Below are 21,433 nucleotides of genomic sequence, written 5' to 3' on the forward strand. Positions count from 1 at the left end.
AGCAGATGTGGTGATGGATGTTCGTAATAGTACTAGTAAACTAGAGTACGGTGCAAATCGATTGTGTATTGGAGGCTAGCCTGAGCTACGTAAGGAAGCCCTGTCTCAAAAACAACGAACGAATCCATGAAGAAATAAAAGAGGTAAAGTCCTTATGCTGTGTGGTCTATAGGTCTCGGTTGCAGGTTTCTGTTTACTAAACCTGTAAATTTTCACCGTTGTAATTCTTTGGGGCCTAGCGAGCACGTAAGGCAAGCGTTTCTGACCAGGGGACTACCTTTTCCTTGGGCACTGTCTTTTGACTGTCTTGCCGCACTGTCGATCAATTAATGCAACCTTTGTGTGCTTGTGGCGTGACACGTGGGGATGTGACACTCGACCTCTCCGGTGACCTGGGGACTAAGAGGTCTGGTAAATGGCTGCTGTGAACCCAAGGAGAACAGGCCAGACGAGGCGGAAGCAGAGTAGATTCATGCACCCAACCCGGAGACTTCTGACCTCCAGATGAGTGTGGATTTTATTTCTGTGCGTTTTCCTCAGGCGAGAGACTCCTGGAGCCTAGGCCCATTCCTGCTTTTTGTTGGGAAAGGCTTCGTATTCTTCATACATCCTCTCTCAGGGTTTGCTGCTATGACCTTGAAGTAGAACCACAGGGAAAACACTCGGTTAGTCTAAGCATCCTTAGAGGACCGGAAAACGGGAACCAGTGTCACGTGACAAGAGCCGGTTGTCTCACTAGGGACCTCTGGGTTGCCTAGACTATCCCGTCTCTATGGTCAACCGCATGCCAAGTCCCTCGCTGAGCAAGTTGTTCTTCCGGGTTACGGCTTCCGGGGGCGCTCCCTGCGAGCCGGGATTGCGGTGCTTGGCTTTCTCGGTTCGTGTGGAGCTATGCTTGCGCCGGCAATGAGCTTCCTCAAAAGCTTCCCGCCGCCTGGGTCGGCCGACGGACTCCGGCTGCAGCAGCCCGACACCGAGGCTGTGCTGAACGGGAAGGGGCTCGGCACCGGCACCCTGTACATCGCGGAGAGGTAGGGTTCCCGGGCTCTGGCTCCGGCCTCCGGGAGGCGCGACCGCGGGTTGCTGCGGGGAGGGGCGCCGGCCGACGCTGCTATTATTCGGGTAAGGTGGGATTCTCCCTTCCCGAGCTCAGCTAGCTCTGTTCTCTAGACCGTGTTTCTCCTTAACGACGTGTGTTTTGTTTGTTTGTTTGGTTTTTTTTAACCGGCCTGTCTCCTGCAAGCCTGGCGCGTGGTCACGTTTAGTTTTGAGTCTGCAGAGCCTCGGTTAGTTCTTCGATGGGCCTGGCTTTCTGAATGATCGTGTGAAGTAAATATTTTCCCTGCGTGGAATATGTAGCTCAGATTGTGACGGGTTTGGGACCTCTGGTTAACGAGCTTGGATTTTTCGCTCCAGGTGTGGGTGGGGGAAAAAGAGCATCTTCGGGCCCACGCAGGGCGGAGTCATAACCAGCAGAACCCGACTCCTAGATGTGCGGGTCCTGGAAGGAATTCTTATATTTGACTACTTGCAGGACTTTGTACTTTCACAATAATATAGACTAAAATACACAGTACACACATGTTCATACCCTCGTGCCGCCCCCCATATTTTCCTATCCTTATTCTTCCTCTCTCTCTCCCTCTCCTCATATTGGTTTACCTTTTGCATTCTTCCATTTGTTGGCCACAGAGGAAATGCTCTGCTTTTCAGAGCTCGTGTTATAACATCGGGCCTACCTAGAAAATACAGGCTAGCCCCCTTATTTCACCATCAGTTGATTAATTACATTCAGAGTCCCTTCTGTCAAGTCACTGGAAAACAAATCTCTTGGGAACCAAGATTATGCCTACTACAGAGTCCAGGGTATAAAAGTATAAAAAGTTAATCTGTTTAGAGAACGGTTTGGCTAGTGGGGCAAAACCTGGGTATTTAGACACAGACTGGAAATACATGTGTGGGTGTGTGCTCAGTTTGATTGGTATATGTTTGGAGTAGTCAGGAGGAAGAAAGAAAGGCTTTGGGTGGGAGGGAAGAAGTGGTGGAGATTCGTTCTGTAAGGTCTGTTACTCTAGAGAACTCTTGTCTAATATACATGGATAAATAAAATGGATCTTGTCAAAGTTAGGAATATATTTGTGTTCCACACGCCACATACAGAAGAAATTGTTGAGATCACCAAAGATCTTACTGCTTCTACCCAACAGATGTTTTCCAGTTTATAGTCTGACTATTCCTTCCATTCCTTCTCTCTCCTAAGTCTTCTCAAGAGAACCACCTCTTACTTAATTCATGTGTCTCTCTAAGGTCCTTTCCCTTGTCCTCTCTTCTGAGCTATCTAGCCTACTCCAAAGAGTATGTTAATACCTACTCTGTTGATTTCCAAATCTGTCTTTTGTTGCAGGACATTTAATGTGAACCCTGAGATTGTATACTAGAAAAAAAAAAAAAAAAAACCAACACCTTTTTCTAGTTGTGGCGTGGCTCAGCCCTTAGTACACACCTTTAATCCCTCTGGCTAGAATACAGACACATCCTTAGCACACACCTTTAATCCCAAACTGTGAAGGTAAAGTTTGTAGAAGGAAGCACCATGTTTCAAAGTGATGTCTAATTGAGTGACAGACAAAATAGCAGGCAAATCAGAGAAAGATTTGACCAAATAGGATAAGCCCAATTCTCAGGAGAAAAGAGAGGAAAGGGAAGCTATTTAAAAGAACAGTGCAGAAAGAGGAAAGAGGCAGTTTGACTGGTACAGTTGTACAGAGACTGGTTAGAGAAAAAGAACGAGCCAGAGAATGAGAAAGAGCCAGAAGATCAGTGAGAGTTATTCTGATGCCAAGCACATTAATTCAGGAGAAACCGAGAGAAGCCAGATTGAATCAGTCAGCTTGGAGAAGAGTTTGCACCAGAACAACTGAGTTAAACCAGCCAGTTAGAGCTCAGAAAGAACAGGAAAGGGTAAGTTTATTCAGCAGTAAGTGTAAGTCTGTAAATATTCTAGGCCTAGATTAGATCGTAGGCTAGAAGCTTTCAAGACTAGGCCTGGGTTAGCAAACTGAGGAATTAAACTTCAGAGATGACAATTGCTACAGGAGAATAAAAGTCACTTTTATGCCCTTTGATGCGATTCTCAGATACAAACTCAGAAGACCAACTGCTACACACCAACCAAACTCATCGTCCCTCTTCATGCCACACTTGCCTTCCCTCACATTCATGTACTTCTCGTCACTGTGTCACCCAGGCTTTGTCCTATATCACAATTGCTCTCCAAGTGAAGAGGGTTTGGGTTTTTTAAAACACTTTTATACCCTGAACTCTATAATAGCCATAATCCCTGCTCCCCACCCCTGCCTTTTGAGAACAGGAGATTTTACAGGCTGTGGTCCAGTTAACCCAGTAGTGGCTGGCTGTGAATGAAAAGTCCAAGAATCCAGAAGCTGCTCAGTCCAAAGGGCTGGAAGTCTCTTCTGATCTTCAGTAAATGCCGTAATCCAACCTCAAGACCTAGAATAAGCCAGGCAGTGGTGGCACACGCCTTTGGCAGAGGCAGGTGGACTTCTGAGTTCAAGGCCAGCCTGGTCTACAGAATGAGTTCCAGGACAGCCAGGGCTACACAGAGAAACAAAACAAAACAAAAGACCTAGAATAAAGGCACAAGTCTTCCTGACTCAAGATGAGGATTAGAAGTGGATCTTCCAGCTAGAGAGATGGCTCAGTGGTTAAGAGCACTGACTGCTCTTCCAGAGGTCCTGAGTTCAATTCCCAGAAACCACATGGTGGCTCACAGCCATCTGTAATGAGATCTGATGCTCTCTTCTGGTGTGTCTGAAGACAGCAACAGTGTACTCACATATATAAAATAAATAAATCTTATATTTAAAAAAAAAAAAAAAAAAGAACTTAAAAAAAAGAAGTGGATCTTTCTACTTCAAATTAAGAAAACAACAACAAAAACCAAAAACACCTTGCACTAGTGTGCCTTCATTTTTTGATTTTAGTTCATTCCAGATGTAGTCAAGTTACAACCAAGAATGGCCATCACACTGTGTAAAATGGGTTTTGTTTCTTTGTTTTTGCTTAAAGCAAGGTCTCTGTATAGTCCTGGCTCACCTGGAACTCACAGCTCTTCCTGCCTTTGCTCTGAAGTGCTGGGACTAAAGGTGTGTGCTGCCACCATGCCCAGTGAGTCTTCATAATTCTTTTGAGAAGGAGAGGCTTCTGGTATATGCTTTTGCATCTTGGAAAGTTTACAGCTTAAAGGATAAAAGTGTTGTTAACGCTTATGTACTCTTACAAAGATTTGTTACCTGAGGGCTGCAGAGGGGGCTCCAAGTGTAAAGAGCAATTGTTGCTTGTGCAGAGGCCTCTGGTTTGGTTCTCACATGCTGGCTCACAGTGATCCCTAACTTGACTTCCAGATCTGCTACCCTATCTGACCTGTGTGGGCACCAGGCACACACATAGTACACATACATGTAGCCAAGACATTTTTATGTCTTAAAGAATCATTGATAGTTGACATTTTGCCTTGTTTTCTAAGCTGTTTGAGAGTTACAGATATCTCTTAAACCCACATGTAAATATCTTAGCATGATCCTCAGAAGACACAGTTACCATATACAGAAAGTTTATCTCATTTTAAGTTTTTATTGGCAGACTCTTAATGTTTCTTTAAGAAAACATTTTTGGAAATGTCCCAATTATAGGTTACATATATATGAATTGAGAATTAATTAAATCAACATTACATTTCTGTCTTGTACCATTTCTAGATACCCTCTTTCCTCATTTCCTTGGTCTGGTCACCCTTTGTATTTTTTTTCTCACCTGGCATTTCTGAGTCATGTATTCAATAACTGGCAGTTTCCCCAAAATTATTACAACTGGTGACTAGCATCCAGGTCAATGTATGTTGGCAGGTGTTCTAATTAAAAGAAATAGGGTGCTTAGGTAAAATGGTGAAAAACAGTATTCTTTGTGGCAGGACATGTATGTATTTCACACATGCATCCATGGCTTGCGTGTGTGTGTGTGTGTGTGTGTGTGTGTGTGTGTGTGTGTGTGTGTGTGTGCTTTTTAATAGTACTTCATCTGAGGAAATGAAGGAGAGTGTGGAATGACCCAAAGCTAGAACAGGTAAGAACATGTCCATGGGCTTGGCAGTATTGTATTGTAGCCTTTGGGGAAGCTTTTAGGACAGAAGCCAGAAAAGACTGGTACAGAATTTGTCTCGAAGGAAGTAGCTTTTGTGTGTGTCTTTGGAGATGCACAACTCCTGGGCTCAATTTCAGAGTTAAGAGGCTGTTTTGTTTTCAGATTTATTTTATTCCATGTGGGTGGATGTTTTGCTTGCATGTATGTATGTGCACCACATATATGCCTTGCACTCCATGAGGTCAGAACAGGGTATTGGATGCTCTGGACTTAAAGTTGTGGCCTATCGTGTAGGTACCAAGGATTGAGCTGTGGTCCTCTGCAAAGAGTAGCAAGTGCTTGTGAGCACTGCTCTCTCTCCAGACCCCAGAGCTTAGTTGTTATAAGAAGTTGGGTTCTCATCTGAGTAAGGAAGAGAAAAAGGCATGAGTAGTTCAAAAGAAGTTATTTAAGGCCAGTGAGCTTTGTACTTAAAAGTAGGTACTTTGAGCTTAGAAACAATGCTTTTTTACATGTCATTCCCAAATCAGTGTTGAACCAATTAAGCCAACAAGGATTCAAGGTCTCTTTTACCTGCCTTTTATTTCCCAGAAATAAAAGACACTGCACTTATTTCTGAGTCTCGGGTTTGACAAAACATGAGTTAGTCTGTGTTCACTGTGCTCCTAGTTCTTGTCCTTGCAGTTATGACTCATGTCGCTTTGGTTTTTATGACTGGTCATAGGTAATTATATATTTTGGTTTTGAAGTGCTTTGTGTGAGAAGAGACTTGAAAATAATTAGAACTTAAAGTCAAGTAAGTATTGCTCCAAGTGCCAAACTGGTTTCCCTCAGCTCCTCAGAGCCATGGGGACGCTGTGTTGAGACAGCATGCTGGTGTCCTTAGGGCCTACAGCACAATTTCAGCCTTTAAACCAAAGGCATTGATTCTATTTAGATGCCAACTTTTTTGACTGCCCAGGTTTTGTGGCTCTGAATACTTGAAATTATTTTGGACTTCAAAATTTGGGGTGTTCATTTTAAATTGTAGTCATATCAGAAGATTTTGGAGGTGAGAAAGGAAACAGTTTGATTGGCTATTCATTCTTAATACCCATGAGCACTGTTTCATCCCAACACTGAGTAACATGTGGGAAAGGTGCATGCGGCACGCTCTTCCTCACATAAGAAGCTATTACTTCAGAAGCAATCGGGATGAAGTAATTCCTTAGGCTCCTGTCACTTTGCTTTTTAAGTATATCATTAAATAATCATAGTATGGCCAGACACAGGTGACATCAACCTTTTATCCCGCTACTCCGAAGACAGAGGCAGGTAGGTCTCTGAGTTTGAGGCCAGCCTGGGCTACCGAGAGAAACCCTGTCTCAAGACCATCGTCATTGTCATAGTATGTTTATGGATGTGTACACTCACCACCAGTCTGTGCCTTTGGGTAATGCTCTTGCTGAGGCTTGTGTCACACAATTGGGTTATGCTGTGAGACATTGATTCCTTGCTACTGGTGAGTTCCTGAGGCATAGAATTTAGTGTCCTATTAAACTGACCATGAATAATTTTAGAATGCTACTCATGTCACTGTTCCTGCTCTTGGCTCTCCAGTTGTATAGTTTTGGTGTGTTGTGTTGTGTTGTGTTTGTTTTGTTGTTATTTTAGACAGGGTCTTATGATGTAGCCTTCACTGACTTGGAACTGCTATGTAGACCAGGCTGGGTTATGCCTACCTCTGCCTTTCAAATGATAGGACTAAAAGAATATGTCACCATTTGGCTTTTTTGTTATTTGTTTTTTGTTTTGAGACCTAGACTGTCTATAGACCAGACTGGCCTGGAGTTGATTATGTAAATTCCATATGGGACTTGAAGTTACAGCAGTTGTCCTAAATCAGCCTCTGGGGAGCTCATCTTATAGTTGTGAGCCATGGTCAGCTTGCAAGAGCTGACTTTCTATACTCTAGAAAGTAGGATGAAGCTGGGCATGGGGTCACAGGCTTGTAATGTCAGCACTTGCATTTAGGGTATGGAGGCATGAAAAACAAGAAGAGTACCAAGAGTCTGTCTGTGGCTGTGGTCAGTTGTGGTAAAGCACAACTTTAACCCAGCACTGGAGGTAGAGGCAGGCTGATCTCAGTGAGTTCCAGGACAGCCAGGGCTATATAGAGAGACACTGGCTCAAAGGAAAAAAATTCATGGCCAACCTGGGCAACTGAGGCCAACATGGGCTAAATATTAAAACTGTCTCAAAATAAGAGGGGATGGGGAGATGGGGGCTGGGGGAGAGGAAGGAGGAGGAGAAGAAAGTGGAGAGGATGTAGAACATGCATGTGTTCTGCAGAGCCACATCCCCATTCCCTTCTATGTTTAAAAGTACATTAGTGGGCTGGAGAGATGGCTCAATGGTTAAGAGCACAGACTGCTCTTCCAGAGGTCCTGAGTTCAATTCCCAGCAACCACATGGTGACTCAGACCATCTGTAATGGAATCTGGTGCCCTCTTCTGGTGTGTCTGAAGTTACTTACAGTGTACTCACATAAAATAAATAAGTAAATAAATCTTTTTTTAAAAAAACCGCATTAGTGTGTAGTAGTTGTATAAAACATAATGGCTTTTTATTGGGACATTATTCTTTAAAATTGCATTATTTGTTTTATGTGTCTGAGTTCACTGTCACTGTCATTGTGAGCTGCCATGTTGGTGGTTAGAATCTAACGTGGGTCTTTTGGAAGTGCTCTTAACCACTGAGCTATGTCTCCAGCCCCTGTGGCTTTTTCTTAAAGCTGGGAATAAATGGGAACTTTACCTTGTCTCCCAAAGTAATAATTATTTTTTTGAATTATAATTATAATCACAGCTGCTTTGTGTGTACATAATTTAATGTATGATGAGTGGAAAGGCTGATGACCAGTTGTCGGGTGCATGCTTACCTACTGAGAACTGTGCTGACATTTTTGAAGAATGTTAAGAGAAGGAATGGAAGTAGCAGACTGACAAACATACATTAACATTACTAACATCCATGTGCTAGTGTGTGTTACTGAGCTGCAGTTGGAACAGAGGAGGTCCCTGTGGGAAGGAGGGTCCATGGAGTTATGTGGGACTGGTGTAGATGAAAAGCCCTGCACTTCAGACAAAGAGGGTGACTGAAGACACTCTAAGTAAGGGTGAGCCTGCAAGACAGGCACACAGGTAAAGGCCAACAGCTGGTAAGAGTACAACTCCAGCTCCAGGGATCCAAGGCTCTCCCCTGGCCTCCACCAGTGCCCATGTATATGTGCACATAGAGGAAAAGTAAACACAGGTGACTTGAAAAAACCTGCCTTTCAAATTTTTGAATTTATAGCTACAGGAAAAAAAACATAGAAGAGAAAATTCAATTCTTGTTACTAAATTTTTTTTATTTTAGGAGTATTTTTGGGGTTTTTTTTGTTTTGTTTTGTTTTGTTTTTTGTTTTTTTGTTTTTCGAGGAGTATTTCTAATATTGTAAATAAACTTAAATTCCTATACATAAAACTGTCCGGGTTGAACTTTTATAAACTTTGGGACATTAAGTTAGGATTCTATTTCTAAAAGTAATCTGCCTAAAACCTGTTTTTCAGCCGTCTGTCTTGGTTGGATAGTTCTGGACTAGGATTCTCACTGGAATACCCCACCATTAGTTTACATGCGGTGTCCAGAGATCCAAATGCCTATCCTCAGGAGCATCTGTATGTTATGGTGAATGCCAAGTTTGGAGGTATGTATGGTGTAACTTAATCTAGTGCTTCCTCGGGTAGCAAGTGTATTTTAAAGGGCAATGTTTGTTTGTTGTTTGTTTGAGATGAGGTCTCAGGTTGCTCAGGTTGGCCCTCAACTCCTGGGCTTGATAACAGTCCTCATCCTCCCAGATACTGATGCTTTAGGTATGTGCATGTTGCTATCTAAAAAGCAATCTTTGGTAATACTCAATGTAAGAATTAGGCCATTGGCTCACATTAGATATTAGCATATTAAGCTGAATTAATTATCTAAAATAATTTGAGCATTTGAGTTTCTTCTAATGGGTATTGGTTTTGTATATATCTGCACATGTTTACATTTAGAAGTCCTCTGTTAATATGGTTATATTCCCATTTTTTATCTGCTTATTCCTTCTCCTTATAAAGGCATTTCAGAGATGTGAACCAGTATATTTTATCTTTCCAAAAATTTAAGATAGATTTGTATTTATTTATTTTATCTTAAAGATGTGTGTTTGGGCAAGGGTTGTTGACTGCATTTATGTGTGTGTGCTTCTGCGTGTATGACTGGGGCCAGAAGAAGGTGTACATTTTCCTAGAACTGGAGGTCCAGGCTGTATGCATGTTTCTGTGTGTCAATGTATGTAACGTGAGTGGGTGCCTGCAGAGGACAGAAGAGGGTTGGATTCCTTGGAGCTAGAGTTACTTCAAGAACCAAATTTCTAGAGCAGCGTATCAGCTACTTTCCTATTCCTGTGCCAGAGCACCATGACTATTAACTAAAGAAAAGGGTGTTCTGGGGTTAGAGTCAGTGATGGTGGAGCAAAGGCATGCAGCAGAAACTGTCCTAGACTGAGGAACAGGTATTCAAACATACGCGCTTATAAGGCCATTCTCATTCAAACCCCCACAGCAGCAAGCACTCTTAACTGCTGAGTTATGGTTCTCAATGGGTGGCAGGGAGAATTTAATGTATTTCCACTCATTCCTTATGTGCTGCCATTGGTTGGTGAGATTTTCATCAGAGGAGGAGGGATGCGCTGGCATCTAATAGATGCCAGATTCCCAGCAGTAAAAATGGTGCAATACAAATGTCAATGGTGGCGTGGTTCAGAAGCCCTGCATTACAAGGTTTCTAAGTTTTACTGTTCATGAAAATATAACAAAGTTGTTAATTTTATTTATTTTATTTTACTTTTTAAATATTTATTATGTATACAGTGTTTCTGCCTGCTTGTACACCTGCATGCCAGAAGAGGGCACCAGATCTCATTATAAATGGTTGTGAGCCACCATGTGGTTGCTGGGAATTGAACTCATGACCTCTGGAAAAGCAGTCAGTGCTCTTAACTTCTGAGCCATCTCTCCAGCCCCCAAAGTTGTTAATTTTAAGATAATGGGTTGCTTTTGTTCTTGACACCTTCAAGTTTAGGTTTTCATTTGGTTCCAGATCTAATCATTTATATTTAGTTGTGAACACTAGTTACTAATTTTTAGAACTCTGGCAAGCCATGCCTTATTAAGTGATATTGACTGATCCAGCTATTCAGAAAATACTCTCACTAGAAGATTTTAAATTCTTGCTGTTGGAAAATATTCAAAAATAGATAAAAATATAATGAAATCTGAAAAAGGATACGGAAATGTTAAAAGTTCTTCAGACCTTGGAGTATAGCATGATTTCTTAATGAAGTATTAAGCACAGAGTTCACTGACTTGACAGAAGAAAGGGTTTTTTTGTTGTTTCGCTCACAGTTTCAGAGATATTTCAGTTCATTGTGGTGGAGAACACGTGACATGGTAGCAGGCATGTGGGCAGCAGCTGTCCACTTGTCAGGACCAGAGTGCAGGGTCCAGAGATGGGTAGAACCTTCAAAGGCCTGCCTGTGGTGCTACCCATTGGGCAGAAGTGTTCAAAACATGTGTCCCTGGGGACATTTTAGAATCCAAGCATAACACTAAGTAAATTCAACTGCGACTTTATAACTGCAAGTTAGCGTGCTATTGCTATGACAAAAGAGTGTAGATAATCAATTTAATAAGATGCTTATTTTGGATTATGAGTTACAAACTTTAAGCTTATTTTCATTTGGTCCTGTTTCTTTGGATCTATGTTGGCACAGCATATCATGGCAAGAGCACATGATTGAGGAGACTTTAAGGCAATAAATAGAAGACCTGATCACATCATGATAGCCAGGAAGCAAAACTTAGAGGGCCTGGAGTCCCCATTTCCCCTCTGAGGATAAGCCTCCACGTGTCCTCACCTCCTCAAGATTCTAACTCCCATTAGCACCATAGGCTGCTGATTTCACTTTATATGGGTTCTTGAGTGACACTCAAGATTCCAGCCATAGCTTTAAATAAGATAATTATTAGGTGATGTTTGAAATGGAAAACTTGAAAAGTATTCTTGTTAATTCCAAATGCTGATGGGTTGGAGCTAGGGGTGTGACTCAGTGGTATAACGTATTCAAGCATCTGAATTCAAGCTCCACCACCAAAACCAAAATTAGTGCTGCTACATAATACCCTAAAGTTTGTCTAGCATTGGCACTGAGCAGAGGTACTTGTCCAGCCCACAAAAATCTAGGGAGGCAGGGATTCAGTAATAGTAGATACAAGGACCAAGCGCCCATAGTAAGTAAGCTGTGCCTTACTTGCCAGGCAAGTCATTTTCTCATGTCTCAGTTTTCTTAAAAAACTAAATCAATAGAGGATTATGCTAGTCTCACTTTTCACATGGCCTCATCTCTGAAAGATTCTAACTGGTGACTAAATCTTTAACATGTGGTAAAGTTATAATCCTTGGAAGCCTGAATGCTGCTGTTCTTTGTTTATGCTGACACTTAAACCCAGGGCCTCATATACTGGATAAGGGCTATAACTAGCAGTACCAATAGTTTCCTACATTTTTTTTTTCCATCCGTGGCCTTAAGGTAGGTTCCTGAGACTAGAAGAAATTGTTAATAGTGGTTATTTCCAGGATATAGTTGCCTCAGTATGTTTAGTTCAGTATAACCATGGAGATCTGGGGTGGGGTTCTCAGCAACCACATTAAAACTACGCCTTTTGTTTGAGCACCTCAGGAACATAGGCAGATTCCAAGGACCAGCCTGTCTCAAAAAAAAAGTGGGGATCAAAGGCTCAACTTAGAGCTTATATATATGTATACAAGCAAACATACCAGTCACACCTATACACACACTACACACAGCACACACCAGTGGCTATTTCTGGGAAGAGGATCTAGACGCCAGGCTCCATCTCCTCTGCACTTGAAGTATTGTTATTCTAGACTGTGTTATTCTCACACAGTTACTACTGTACTATAGTTAGTTACTAATACTACTGTAATTGTAGTATAGTGACACATTGTAGTTTTTTTTTAAGATGCATTGGAGCTTGTGACTAATTCAGTGATTTAGAATTTTCCAGTATGTGTATTATTCTGCTTGATAACTAATGATACATATAGTAAACAACGTGCCATTGGAAACAGCACAGAAAATCAACTGTGAAATTTTTTACTTAAAGGTATTATCAGTGACCAGAGTTTTTTGCTTTTGCTTGTCTGTCTTCTCCACTGACCTTGTATTAAATAAGTACTGCATTAGTGGATGCCCCGTGTTTACCTTGTCCACCTTACTGTGTGGAGAAACCCCAAAGTAAAGTGTACTTCTGTATGTCTGGGAGGGTTTCCAGGGGCAGTTAACTCAGGGAGTTGAGGGGAGGAAGCCCCAAATGTGGATAGCACCATCTATAGTGCCCAGAGGGAACAAAAGGAGAAAGAGGGGGAGGCCTGCCAGTGCGGGCATTCCTGCTTTCCCTCCCCTCTCTTCCTTTCCTACACCCTGTTTCCTGGTTGCCATGATGGAAGCAGCACTCCTTCCTCTCACCCTTCCATCGTGACTCCGTTCCTAACAGTGGAGCCAGCTGCCCCTTGTCAGCCTCTGACCAGGAGCCAAATCAGTTCTTCTCTGTGTTGACTGCTCAGCATGTGTTACAGTGAAGACTGACACCCCTGTGAGTAGATTTACTGCATTAACAAGGGTTACTGCACTTTTTCTTCATCTGCACGGATGGTTAAAGGTTTTCATCTGCACGGATGGTTAAAGGTTTGTTTTGTTTTTTTTTTTTTGTTTGTTTGTTTTTTTAATGATGATGATGATGATAACTTTAAATGTAAAAATTGACTTTTTTCTTCTTTGCTGTAGCTAAAGACTGACTCCAAAGCTTTGAACACACTTGGCATGCACTCTACCACTGATTTGCATCCCAGCCCATCCATTCATATATATCTTATCTAGTCCAGTTGTGTTTATATTAGTGTGTACAGTGTGTGTGTGTGTGTCTGTGTGTGTGTGTCTGTGTGTGTGTATTTGGTTCTCTCCACCTTTAAATGGGCTCTGGGGATCAAACAGTGTTGTTGGGCTTATGCAGCAAGTGCTTTACCTGCTGAGCCACCTCACCAGCCCCTAATTTTTATTTTAAGATTGCTAATTTCAGCAAATACGTTCATTGTTTTGTGGCATCAATTTTATTAATCTATTTTTTTTTTCATTATGAAGTGTTTCAAATATAGAAAAAGAATAATTTTTTTCTATTTAGTATTCAGTGTAAATTCTATTGCTTTTCCCAGATACTCTAAATTTTTAAGGGAAGCTAACTGAATATTGTTTAAAGTTGCCCTTTGGGGTGTTTCTATGTCCTGGCACTCACTATATAATAAAGATCTACCTGTTCCCCCCCCCCCCCCCCCCCGGCTGGAATTAAAGGTGTGTATCACTATGCTCAATTTGAAAGCTGTTTTGTATGGGTACCCATTTCATCTCTACCCTCTGACTCAAGTTAAACAATATTGTAAAGGTAGTGTGTGTCCTTCCTGTATATGCTTTGGTTTTTTATTGTTATTTTATGTATGTGAGTATTTTGCCTGCATCACATGTATGCCTGGTTCCTGTCAAGGTGAGAAAGAAGAAGGTAGATCTCCCGACACTGGAGTTACCGACGGTGATGAGCTTTACTGTATGGGTGTCAGGAGTCAGGAATTGAATCTAGGTTCTCTGCGAGAGGAACAAGTGCTCTAACCACTGAGCCAATTCTCTAGGCCTTCTATATATGCTTTTAACCTTTACTGAATATGTATATGCCTCCAACTGATACAATGGTTTTATGTTTAAAATTTTAATGTAAATGATACTATATACTTTGCAACTAGCTTTTTCATCTAGTTCCTTTTTAAAATGTATTTGTGTTGATACATTTATGTATTCCGTTTTCTAGTACAAGGACTTGAACCGGGGCCTTCCTGTGCAAAGCGACTGCCACTAAGCTATTATTTTTGGCCCCTATTCTCCTTGGACACTTTGTTTTATCTACATACTACTTATTTATCTGAAATAGTCTCACCGCTGTTAGTACTGCACTCTCGGTTCGATGCACGTGAGCTCCCGCTGAGCACTTTCCCAGCGCTGCATAACCAGCAGTAAAAATGCAAGTGCAGTATTTAGATATGCCAGCGAATTTCCTAGCCTGTTTGTTAAATTTTTTGTGAAGGATCTAGCTTCAGTGTCTATGTGAAATAAATACTTGTAAGTTTTTCTTCCTTGAGACTGGGGAGACAGACAAGCAGTTAAGAGCTCCTGCTGCTCTTTCAGAAGACCATAGTTAGGTTTCCAGGACCATGTCAGGTGACTCATAGTGCTTCTAACTCCAGCTCCAGGGGACTTACTGTCCTCTTCCTACATGCATTCTGTACATAGAAACTTACACAGGCGCACATAAGTAAAGTCTTAAAGAAAAAAACTTTTACTGTCTAAAAGGTTTCTTTTATTTCTTTTATAGAAGAATCAAAAGAACCTCTCTCCGATGAAGATGAGGAAGACAACGATGATGTTGAGCCCATTTCTGAATTTAGATTTGTGCCCAATGATAAGTCAGCATGTGAGTGTTGTGTGACATGGATCTTTTCTCTGTGTGTTCCCCTCTCCCATTGGCACATACACCTCTCACCTTCATTATGGTTACCACCATGCTATTGCTCTATCCTGAGTTTAGCCTCCTTAAGGTCATTGAGCAGGTACTTACTACTGTCACAGTTCATGACTTTGGTAAGGATATTGTGAACAGCACGCTACCTGATGCACTTTGTGCGAGGAGGATTCTGGTTAGTCTTATTGGTTGATGTCAACTGCTGGAAGCACTTCCAAAGTTGAAAATGTGAAGACTGCTGGAAAATACGTCATGTGACAGAGGCTTTATCCTAATTAGCAATGTGACCAACAACTCTGACCTTTTTTTTCCTTTTCTCTTTGTCTTGCTTGTCTTCTCTTTTCTTTTCAACAGTGTCTCTCTACATGGTCCCAACTGTCTTAGAACTATGCAGACCAGGCCTTAAACTCAGTGAAATCTGTTTGCTTCTGCTTTGTGAGTGCTGGGATCAAAGGCCTGAGCCACATCACCTGGCTTGGCCTTTTTTCTTAAATCCAACCACCCATGAAGAAATCTCATAATGTCTTGAACTCTTACTTTGTGACTTGTTCATTGTCTTAAGAACTTTTCATGATCAATTTCTATTTGAATTTTGAAGATTTTATGAATATAGTTAGCCTAGTAAACCTTTTGTCTGCTTTTAAATTGGTTTGTAGCAGTGGTTATATTTATTCTAAAACTCTGTGGTGCACTGGAAAAAATAATAGTTACAGTTTAATGTCTTACAGTGGAGGCTATGTTCACAGCAATGTGTGAATGCCAGGCCTTGCATCCAGACCCTGAGGATGAAGACTCAGATGACTATGACGGAGAAGAGTATGATGTGGAAGCACATGGTCAGTGACTTGGGTCTCACGTTGGTTTTAGTGTTTCATTTTAAGCATGTAGTTGTGCTAAGGGCATAAGATTTTAGCTTTTTGTATCCCATGTAAGATGGTTATGAACAAAGGGGATGATACATTAGCATACTTGTGCCTAGGCCCTTTCAGCCAACAAATTGGGAAAATGAATGGATCTTCCAAGCTTGAACAACAATAAGATGTTAGGAGAGGGGATGGATAATAGAAACAAGTGGGGAAGAAAGGGATTGCTAGGAAGTGGGTGGTCAAGAGCATACATACCTCAGGCTGGGCTGACCACCCACCCTCCTGCTGAGAGGCCTGTTCATATAGACCTCTTTAAAGTTGTATTTAATTTGTTTATTTTACATGTATGAGTGTTTTGCCTGGATTTATATATGTGCACAACATTGTGCCTGGTGCTCTCAGAGGCCAGAAAAGGGGGTTGGAACCCCCTGAACTAGAATTACGGTTGTGAACTGCTGACTGGGTGCTGAGAACCAAACTCCAGTCCCCTGCAAGAACAGCAAACTCTCTGAACCACTGAGCAGTCTCTCTTGATTCCTTTTGCTCTCACACTTTAATTTTCTTTTCACTAGAACCATACTTCATTTATTTACAGCTATTTCCCCTTGCCTCCCCAGACCAGGATGCGCTTACTTGCCTGATAGGCTGCGGCCTCAGGTACAAACAGTGCCTTCGGCACCAATCTGGGTATCTAAAGTTTTTTCCTACATATGAATCCAGTTCCTGGCCTTAAGACTACCCATTTCTGGGATTACCCTTCATATACACAAATGTGTTCTCATTTCTTAGAGATTTTTAAAGTGGTTTCATGATATATAGATAGATAGATAGATAGATAGATAGATAGATAGATAGATAGATAGATAGATAGATTTTTCTGATTTTTTTTGAAAAGGAACATATATTAATTGAACATTCTTTCAGTATCAAATTTTGTGTTCACTTGTAAAATTCCCATTTTGTAATAATAAAGGATTCACTAACTTGAGAAACACCCTCTTTTCCTTCTAGTCCCTAGGTAAGTCCTTTCTCTGGGAACTACTGTTTTCTAGTTTATTATCTTTTAAATGTTTTCTCATTCTAGTGGGTAGGGACATCTTTTTTCTTTTCTTTTTAAAACTCTTAGTAATGTCCCTATCAATAAATATTGGAAGTCCCTGGAAGCCTGTACATCTCCAGCAAATGCATTATTTATTATCCATTTTCTTTTTTTCCAACTGTTGTATAAAATAGTTTAAAAGCTTTCTGTTTGTTTAGAACAAGGACAGGGGGACATCCCTACATTTTATACCTATGAAGAAGGACTATCCCATTTAACAGCGGAAGGACAAGCCACGTTGGAGAGATTAGAAGGAATGCTTTCTCAGTCTGTGAGCAGCCAATATAATATGGCAGGAGTCCGAACAGAAGATTCAGTAAGAAATTATGAAGGTGAGTGTTCTTTCTCTTCAGACTGAGCAAATGGCTATAAGGGAAATCTTAAAGTATCAAAGTTTTTCTTGGAAGCTAGGAGACTACAGAGTTGTTGCTCCAGCCTCCCTTATACAGGTTTTGGCTCTGAAGGAGTGACATTGTTCACCTCACGTGGCAGCCCTGTGCTTTCTAATCTCAGGATGATTATGGCCACACCTGGATTTAAAGCACATCTCTATATATTTGCTCGTGTGTGTGTGTGTGTGTGTGTGTGTGTGTGTGTGTGTGTGTGTGTGTGTTGGTTTGGGTTGTTTTGTTTTTAGAGACGGGGTTTCTCTTTGTAGCTTCTGAGTGTCCTGGAACTCTTCGAGTAGACCAGGCTGGCCTTAAACTCAAAGATCTACCTGCCTCTGCCTTCCTACTACTGGGATTAAAGGCATGTGCCAACCCCCCCCACCCCCATATGTGCTCATTTAATTCCTTTTAGAGCTCTGTTGGGTAAGTTTATGATCGCATTTTATACATTAGACAGCTAAAGCAAGAAGGAATGCATTGCTTGAAGTCAAACAGTTGATAAGTAGCAAGAGGATGAAATGAACCATTATATAAAAATAATATGCCTGCCACTGTCATATAAGCACCGCTTGAATTTTATATGTGTTTAGTATATATTAGTATTTTATGCTCTGGTAACATTGTAACATTTGTTTTTAATGACTACAGGACATTCTTGAAGTGGCTTTAGTGTGTCTTCTGCTGGTCCACTTTGCGTGGAACTGAAATTGTAGACAGTTGTGATCTGTCATGTGGGTGCTGGGAATCAAACCTGGGTCCTATGAAAAGTAGCCAGTGTTCTTATTCTTTACTGCTGAATTATATCGTCAGCCTTCATCCCACACTGTTTTAGTGAGATGATGATAATAGGAAGATAAAATTTGCTGCTGTTGCTTTTGTTTTTTTCTACTCTGTGTCTTAGGCTTTTTGGATGTATTATGAAATACCTTTAAATAATGTCTAACAGTAGATACGTCACACAGTTCTGTGTGGAATGAATAGTTGGTGCTTAGTGAATTTGAAAATTCCTGCCAGCCAGACATGGTGGCATGAATTTATGATCTTAGCACTTGGAGGTGAGCCTGGACTACACGGTGACTTTGAGCCAGCCTAGGCTACATAGCAAAACATTCCAAAATTTTTTTTAAAAGAGAAAAGGGATGAAAAGGCATAAATTGACTCCTGTCTAGGATTTGTATGTGTGTTGATGTTGTGAATTTACAAAGTTAGGTGTGTAGGCTGGTCTTAACGTAGTCCACAGAGAGCATTTTCTTTTTTGCAGTTTCTTTTCAGGAAACTTAGTTTTCAAAATAGAAAGAGTGGAATTAGAGGTGTTGGATAACCTGATGTGGTAGTATGCCTGTAGTCCTAGCACCTGGGGGCTGAGGTCAGGAACGGAGGACAGCCTGGACTACAAGAGACCCAGTTTCAAAAACAACAAAATGCCAGATTTTAAAATCCAGTTATTATTTTTATGTTTTAGATTGGGTCTCACGTGTAGCTTGGATGACACTACACAGACTAGGCTTGCCTCAAACTCAGAGTTCTGCTCGACTGCCTCCCAGGTGCTGGGACTAAAGGCGGGACTACCAGGCCCAGACCTTGTTGAATCTACCTATCTGAAATACAATCCCTTTCTGTTCAGATGGCATGGAGGTAGAAACCACGCCAACTGTTGCGGGACAATTTGAGGATGCAGATGTTGATCACTGAAGATGATTTTTGCTACTATACAGTGAGTACCTTATTCTTTCTTGTTACAACATGAAGATCCCTGAAATGATTAATTTAAAAAATTCATAATTCAAGGGAATTCTATAAAGGTAGCAGTTTAAAAAAATGTTGCACATCTCTGGTTACTGGAAATGACATAGGTTTTGTCCTACAAACATCTCTAAGTTCAGTTCCAGAAAGATATGACGCCCCTTTCTGGCCTCCACAGGCACTACACACACATGGTACACATAACATGCAGACAAAATATCCATATACATAAATATATATTCATATTTTTTAATTCCAGTGTTTCCAAATTATCGCAGTTGTAAAACATTGAGTCTCGGTTTTCTTTTAATGCAGCTATCAAAAAATAACCTTAGAGAAATTCCTTGCACTTTTGCTGCTTTTGTGTAATCTGTAGTCAGCAGAGTCTCTGCTGCTAGCATCACTGGCTAGCTTTCCTGGTGCCCAGTTAGTTTTCAGCTCTCACAGTCCCAGATGTTGAGAACTTTATCTTTTTACGTCATGGAGAACCACTTACTTCCAGACCTGTCACCTCCGTTACTTACTATCACACTAGTGATAGCTGTTTTTGGAGGGACGGGGACAGTGGCTGTCATTTGTAAGTGTGTTATTGGCCTAGATGGCAATTTTTTCTTTAATCTGGCTTTTCCATATTTCTCAGCAATTCACTGATGAGAGAGAATCATTCTGTTTGCAGCTGGCATGAGAGACTCACTTGGCACATCACTAATGTTTACACAGTGGTGTGCTACTGCAATCCCTTGCAAAGATTCTTGGATTCCTTTTTTTTTTTTTTTTTTTTTTTTTTGGTTTTGGTTTTGGTTTTGGTTTTTCGAGACAGGGTTTCTCAGTGTAGCGCTGGCTGTCCTGGAACTCACTCTGTAGACCAGGCTGGCCTCAAACTCAGAAATCCACCTGCCTCTGCCTCCCAAGTGCTAGGATTAAAGGCGTGCACCACCACTTCCCGGCTCTTGGATTTTTGATAATGGTTAAATAACTATAAAATTGCTACAGATTTTATTCTCTCTGCTCAATGGCAAAAGAAAATACAGTACTCATAAATTTTACTCATGTTCGTCTGGTAGTTGACCTGATTTCCAAACAGTGTAATTTTTGATCATTTAAGATTGTTTGTGCTTTTAAAGCCTGAAGAAGGACTAGAGTGTTAATATCACCATTACTAATTTCAAACTTCTGGGTACATGAGATAGGGTACAGAAGAGTATACACAGATCATAGAATCACAGCTCCACCATGCATGTCCACACACATCATCTGTGCTCCTCTGGAGGTGGCATATACATAACTTAACAGTTTCTTAGTTTCCTCATCTGTAAGATGGAAACATAGTTACTTGTCAGGGATAGTACAAGGCCTGAAATGCAAGAAGTCTGGATCTGTACAAGACTTAATAGTGGCTATTAGCAATAATAACTGTGAACCCTTTGTCTTTCAGATTCTGCTCATAACTGTAGGCAAGAACTTGGTGCCTCTTCACTCCAGAAGGGCTGGTGAAAGGCTTTTTTCTTCTCCAAAACTCATTTTTCAAGACAAACTATAAGAGACAGTAAGCTGTCACCAGCAGAAGAGACTATGGCCTCTGTTAACAAAGGTGAATTAACTGAACGGGTATTTGTAGTTTCTCGTTTACTCCCAAACTTCCTGTGTCTAGTTATCTTCTGAGAAGGCCTCTAATTCCTGCCTTTGCCGTGTGCAATCTGTCAGCTGCAAGGCCTATGTGGTGAAGTGCACAGAGCTCACACTGGGTGAGAGAAAGTGAGGTACTGAAGCTTAGATGTCTCTGGGACTTATGGGAACTCTTTTATCCCCGAGATAAAAAGCAAAGGCCTCAGAGGGAACAGCCTTTAGCATTTTCCACAGAGGCGTGCGTCCTCTACTTGGGGCTCAGCCACATCTCGCCATGACACAATACTTGTGTGCTAGCTTCTGTTCCTCCTCATTTACCGTCAGCTCTGTTCTGTTCTCCTAGGTTAGGTCCTTGACTGTCCACACTCTTAACATGAGCTTTCTGTCACAGAATAAATGATCTGAAATGAAGTCTGCAAAGTACTCTTAATGATATTTTGTCTTTGTAATAGTTAACAAATAAATCTGGGTTTTCTATATCACTGTGGTTTTGCTCTTGACTAAAACCATTAATGAGAAAAGATTAAGATTTTTAAATTGTATATGTATGTGTGTTTTGCCTATGTGTGTATGTGTACATCATGTGCATGCCTGGTGCCCATAGAGATCTGAAGAGGTTATTAGAACCACTGGAACTGGAGTTCCAGATGTTTATGAACTGCCATGAGGATGCTAGGAACTGATCCTAGCTCTTCTGCAAGAGCAGCAAGTATTCGTAACTGCTGAGCCATCTCTCCAGCCCAGCACTTGCTGCTCTTTTAGAGGACCTGAATTCAGTTCCTCTGCTTCCATATTGGGCAGCTCACAACTGCTGACTCCCGGGCATCTGACAACCTCTTCTGG

At 41.3% G+C, this 21,433-nt stretch overlaps 1 protein-coding gene across 2 annotated transcripts; it reads left to right on the forward strand.

Annotated features, from left to right (window-relative positions):
- The first annotated feature begins 424 nt into the window (after window positions 1–424).
- Window positions 425–21,069, forward strand: Clns1a (chloride nucleotide-sensitive channel 1A). 2 transcript variants are annotated; one of them, XM_034486525.2, is made up of 7 exons: window positions 425–1,031; window positions 8,754–8,890; window positions 14,721–14,819; window positions 15,596–15,703; window positions 16,991–17,164; window positions 18,846–18,935; window positions 20,400–21,069. In XM_034486525.2, exons 1-6 carry the CDS (start codon window positions 892–894, stop codon window positions 18,911–18,913), a joined length of 726 nt encoding a protein of 241 aa, XP_034342416.1. In that variant the 5' UTR covers window positions 425–891; the 3' UTR covers window positions 18,914–18,935; window positions 20,400–21,069. The 2 variants fall into 2 exon arrangements, with proteins under 2 accessions (XP_034342416.1, XP_076794365.1); XM_076938250.1 differs by lacking the exon at window positions 20,400–21,069 and having other exon boundaries at window positions 807–1,031; window positions 18,684–18,917.
- Window positions 21,070–21,433: the final 364 nt, after the last annotated feature.

Source organism: Arvicanthis niloticus, chromosome 1 (assembly GCF_011762505.2).
Source record: "Arvicanthis niloticus isolate mArvNil1 chromosome 1, mArvNil1.pat.X, whole genome shotgun sequence".
NCBI classification, from domain to species: domain Eukaryota; kingdom Metazoa; phylum Chordata; class Mammalia; order Rodentia; family Muridae; genus Arvicanthis; species Arvicanthis niloticus.